Source organism: Mobula birostris, chromosome 7 (genome assembly GCF_030028105.1).
Source record: "Mobula birostris isolate sMobBir1 chromosome 7, sMobBir1.hap1, whole genome shotgun sequence".
Classification (NCBI taxonomy): domain Eukaryota; kingdom Metazoa; phylum Chordata; class Chondrichthyes; order Myliobatiformes; family Myliobatidae; genus Mobula; species Mobula birostris.
Genome location: NC_092376.1, coordinates 143,659,669 through 143,665,668, shown reverse-complemented (window position 1 = coordinate 143,665,668; position 6,000 = coordinate 143,659,669). Strand labels below are relative to the sequence as shown.

Here is a 6,000-nt window from a genome sequence, read left to right as displayed (position 1 = left end):
CAGGGGTAGAATGCAGGTCTAAAGACTGATACTGATTCTCCCAAGAAACTTAAAATTGCCCAGTTGCCAATATATAGCAAAACCCTATTAATATTTGTTAGTGTTGAATTAGCAGATATTCTATCAGATGTTATTTCAACTTATATCCCAAAAGAATTACTTTCTCTAAAAAAATCTTTTGTTTTGTTAACTGTTTTGTTATAATAACTTTTCCAAGAAACCCAGTAAGTTAAAAGGGAACCAGCCCCCAGGTGTGAGTAAAGGGAATGTGGGAACTGGGGCCTTGGGGAGCTAGATGCCAAGCATTTCAGAACAAATTGGATAGTGTATATCAGATCTACTGAATATTGTAAAAATCTGTGACAACATAAAATGTAGCCTACATACACTTCCTTTAATATTGTACCACCAGAAGTATTTGTAGCAATAGGATTGAAATGTTGTAGTAACTGTGGCAAGAATTAAATAATTATTATGGCCTGAGTCTTTATCTAACGAACTTATTTTATTCAATTACATGCCAGACTAATATGAGAAACATTCTAATGAAGAAAATAGCATTATAAATTAGGAAAATAAAATATCTTCCAAGATGTGTGAAGCATGTACTATGGAAAATCTCAGTCCATAAAATGAAATCTGGTATTTCAAGCTAGCAAATGCTGTTATAAGGAATGCTATACAAAAAGAACACTGCCACATCTATTAGAATGCTTTACTATTATTGTTTCTTTAAATTTTATTGCTCATATTTTTCTACATATTTAGTTCTCAAGCAACTTCAATATGGATGACAAGAGTGTACAAGACTAGTTAAAAATTCGAACACACCAAAATATACAGATATAGCTTTTTATAAAAAGGAGAGTGAAAATGATACATCTCAAAATGTGCCACCTTACAATGACATATGCACACACAAAAAGACCAAAGTGCTGATACCATGCATTTATTGAATTCTTCATATAGTAATGCAGTAATATTGTCATTTTTAAACAATGAAGTGTCAACATATACAGTGTCCAAAAATTTTACTGCATGGTTTTGTTACACAAAAGCAAACTCAATCATGTACAAAAATGTACACTGTTTATCAATGCATTTAAGAAGCATCATTATTCATTCTTAACAAATGTGTTTTCAAGGGGAAACTGATGTTTACATTCAGATGTTTTGCAAGTACTAATTGAAATCATGCAAAAAATAAATGGTAGCTGCTTAAATGACACATATACAGTAGGTGCATGCAATGATCACTCACTTACAAATAGTATTATAAAGCAACATCCATCTTATTCTTCAAATGACGAGGATACTCAAAAACATTTTTATATTTCCAAAAATGTGTTTCTTTAAAAAAAACCTTATTTTGCAATTGATTGGCCTTCAGCAGTAAAAAGTGGCACAAGGTAACAAATTATACTGAAAGCAGGTATTTTGCATTAAAACATTCATAAATTGAACTCTGCCAAATATTTTATTTTGCAGAAAATATTTTGAAATGTTAATACATTTAGTAAAAGTAACAGCAATTTACTGTTTATTAGTGCTTTCTGTACCACTAGAAACAACTACAGTTAACAAACAACTCCAAATATATACAGCAAGTGTACATCTCCACTTTCTGGCTCAGCATCTGTCCACTTCACAGAATGGGTGATCAATGATTCAGGAAGAATTCTACTGAAAACCACCACCCTATCTTACTATTCTGAAATCTTAAGTTAAAATATAAAGTGTTGATACTTATGAGGAAACAAAAATCATTATGTATAGCTAATGTAGCAAGCACAGTTGACGACGAAGTATTTTGTTATCAGCCTTCAAAACTGGAGAATATAGTTCTTTGAAATCCATGCCTGTTTTCATCAACATACATACCTCAAAGATCATTGCCGCTCCCCTCCTCTATGGATTATAATGATCCATTTCAGAACAAAATGTATAAACCTAATAAAATATCAGTACTAATTTAGTCAGATATTCTTGTTATTCCAGAGCCATCTACCATTCATAACCTTGGGTTATAAATTTGCCCTTGGTTTATTACCTTGTAAGAAGCACCAGAGTAAAGTGCACAAATTGGCATTAGGCAAGGCAATGTTACATTAAGAGGTAAGCACCAGGTCCAAAAATAAAATAATGAACACATTACTCATGATGAAAATAGAACTGGTAACATCAAACCAACTTAAATTTTGCAGAGTCTTGCTTGCTAATAAGAACTTCCAAAAGCCTGACTCTGGCTTTTATTCGTTTATATTCTCTGTATTCTTCAATCATTGGAGCACGATCTTCCTTCTGTACATTTCTAGAATAATTAATTCAATAAATGTATGAGACAGAAGATACTGCAGATTTAATTTTTTAGTCATTCAATTATGCTTAATTCAATTATCAAAATCACTTTTTTTTTGTTTTACAGAGCTCCAATTATCAACCAAGCAAAAAGGTAAACATTTTTCGCATTTGATTTTAAATACAGATAAAATTCAAGTATACCTAGAGGCCTGTGCATAGCATAAACATAACAGACTGAACAACCTGCTTGTGCTTCAAAATTCACTGCAAGGCATCACATCCTAGAATTTGGTTATATATAAAACAAATCGGTTCCAATTCAAAAAAATAATTTAGATGAAATTACTAATACTTGAACTTCTAATTTAGATCTGGTGTTAACAAAACTATTTTTTTAATATATATTTTATACCAAAGGAGTGTCATGCACAATGTTGCTTTACTCAATTCTGAAAGCTGTCATCCACAAAGGTTGCAGTATGTTTCAGCATTTTTTATATTAGAGGAAAACATTCAGTACATAGTCCAGGTTTACAAAATATGGAAAGGCATGAAATTTTAAGGAGATTTGTTCTTGCCTTGCCAAAATGTATAAGTAGACCAAATGGATGAACAAAATTCTATCTACATATATCTGTTAATGGGAAAAGAAAACAAGCCAGAGTTGATTAATTTCATCAAAATGTAAACCAAATGATATAATTGTTACTAAAATCATGGCCAGTACATATATAGGCACATAATGAAATAACTAACAAGTTCATAGTGACATGTTACTCAAGTTTTGTATGAGCAGGTAAGTAAATGGAAAACTATGCCGTGAGAGGCAGATCAGAATTAGCCCTTGAAAATATGTAGCATGCATTTTGTGCCCCAATTATTTAAAATAATTTCTCAATTTGTGTTCTTTTGGTTAAATAATGAAAGACCAATTAGAACAAACCTTCCATTTTTTTGATAGAACTCCTCTTCAAACTCACGCAGTGTCTTGCGCAAATTCTTCCTGTCATCTCTTGCTTTCCAGAGTTGTTCAAGTAGTTCAGGCCTTAAAATATTTGTAAACATAGGGATTGAATTTAGGAATCCAGTAGAAATGGTAAACTCAAATACACCTTCACCAACAATATCTGCTATCCTCTTCAACAACTGATTAACCAACACACAGCAATTTGCAACAACTGAAGGTTGAGCGCATCGTGCCTTCCTCAGCCTCCTGAATTTCCATTGAAACTCTACTGAAAATGAATTCTACATCAAGAAACTGTATACCTAGGATGGTATCAAAGTACAAGATAAATACAGTTTAATACATACTGCCTGAATTATTTAAGAATGGGAACTTGGTGCATGTGGACATCTGAAAATCCAGATTTACACAAAGTAATTCAATGTGTATTTGAGCCATGAGCAACCTGAAAATGGCTAAACAACAAATAGAATAATATTGATTAGATTGATACGAAGTATTTAGTCCCCCCAAAAAAAACAAAAACTTTTAAGATGTGCCTGATTATATCTTCACATCTTAAAAAGTTGATCTTTTTTGATTACTGGAATTATCCAACTGTCAGATTAGTGTAATCTACTGGGGATTCAAAAAAGTTTTGAGTGGCAACAGCAAATCACTGATAATATCAGAAACCAATTGCAGATTGTCACTTTCCTTGCCATGCCACTGCAGTGTTAAGTTCCTCAGTTCCATTTTCTTTTTCCTCTCTTCTCATTCATCATCTCCCATTTACATCTCCTCCAGACAGATCAGCTAAAATTAAGCATTCATCACCTTCTTGTTCAGCACCACCACAACTTGAGTCATTTAGTCAAAGACCTCTCCATCACTCCCACTACTTAAAACATGTTTGCTTTTTAACCTTCCTGAGATCTAATAAAAGATCAATGACATGAAACATTAACAATATTTCTCTCTCCACATTTGCAGCCTGACCAACCAAATATTTTTGGCAATTTCTGATTTTATACTAGAGATATTGTTTCTGATTCCTGCAGAGAACTAAGAGAGGCAATACATGTTCTTAGAAAGAATTCTGCACCTTAGCTAATTTAATGGAAACAATTCAAGTTGTTGCTTTTTTTTCTGGGCAATGTTCAGAATGCTTTAAGATTGACCTACAAGATATAACCTTCTGGGACCGGTGGAAACTAGTACAAAGTATTAAGAATCAGCCTTTAACCTTCTTGGATACCAGCTAGCAATGGAGTTCTGCTGTAATCAATATTTGTTAAACAGTCAAGCCTCTGAGGTAGAAATGTGCTTGCTGTGCACACTCTAAAATCAAAGCACAATAGTGGCTACATTCTGCTTCCAAATTTTATTTCAATTAGCTACAGGTTACAGAGGCACTCTCTGGCTAAAGTTATACATTTAAAACCTTTTTTAATATTCAGTGCATTAAAAAAGTGCATCCATATTATGATTTGTATAGGACTTATACCTAGCTTATCAAAAAAATGAGAACTCTCCAGGAAAAGAAAAAAGACAAAATGATCCATCAATTAGACTTCACATGCAAAACTAATTCTATTTCTCTGCTTTTCTTGTCAATAAAAATAAAACTACATATCATAATGTCATGCTTCAATATTTTAATTACATACTCACATTGATGCAGCATGTATGTTTGAAACTCCTAAGTCAAGGCTCAGTCTTACGGAAGTCTCTTCTACAGTGGTTGAAATTGTGTTATGGTCATTATCCAACTGATCCAAAAAACTCCTTGCATGCAAGCCTGGCCTTAGGGTAACTGTGAAATCTGTTGCTATACTACAATCCTCTTCTTGCTCCTCTTCCTAGAAACAAAGGGTTGTAAGCATATACTCAATCATTTTGCAAATTAAAATAAACTTTTATTAAGACTTACCATCTTCCTATAGTCCTGACTGAATAGCTACCTCCCTCTACCATTGGTCCTTGACTTCCTAATCAGAAGACCACAATCTGTGCAGATTGGAAGTAACACCACCTTGCTGACAATCAACAATGGCATTCCACAGGGATGTGTACTTAGCCCACTGCTCTACTCTCTCTACACCCATGACCGTGTGGGCTAGGCACAGCTCAAACAGCATCTATAAATTTGCTGATGATACAATTATTGGCAGAATTTCAAGTGGTGACAAAAGGGAGTACAGGAGCGAGAGTTAGTTGAGTGGTGTCACAGCAACAACCTTGCACTCGACGTCACCAAGGTCAAAGAGAATTAACACTGGCGCTCCACAGGGATGAGTGCTTAGCCCACTGATCTACTCTTTCTACACCCACAACTCTTGTGGCTAGACATAGCTCAAACGGTATCTGTTGGCAGAATTTCAGATGGTGACAAAAGCGCATACGGGAGTGAGATATACCAGTTAGTAGAGAAGTGTTGCAGCAACACTCAATGTCAGCAAGACCAAAGAGCTGATTGTGGACTTCAGAAAGAGTAAGATGAGGGAATACAAACCAATCCTCAGAGAGGGATCAGAAGAGGAGAGAGTGAGCAATTTCAAGTTCCTGCGTGCGAATATCTCTTGAGGACTTAACCTGGACGCAACATTTTGACACAGCTATAAAGGTGGCAAGACAGCGACTATATTTCACTAGGAGTTTGAGGAGGTTTGGTTTGTCAACTAAAACATTCGAAAACTTCTACAAATGTACTGTGGAGAGCATTCTGACTGACTGCATCACTGTCTGGCATG

General features: G+C 34.4%; 1 protein-coding gene across 1 annotated transcript in view; it reads right to left on the bottom strand.

Annotated features, from left to right (window-relative positions):
- Positions 1-705: 705 nt before the first annotated feature.
- Positions 706-6,000, bottom strand: part of LOC140200971 (protein FAM13B-like) — a gene marked incomplete at its 5' end in the record, with an annotated part of 150,514 nt that continues 145,219 nt past the window's right edge. Inside the window, 3 exons of the mRNA XM_072264611.1 lie at positions 706-2,311; positions 3,245-3,346; positions 4,922-5,109. Of these exons, the coding sequence (XP_072120712.1) occupies positions 2,182-2,311; positions 3,245-3,346; positions 4,922-5,109 (420 nt within the window). The remainder of the gene's footprint in view (positions 2,312-3,244; positions 3,347-4,921; positions 5,110-6,000) is intronic.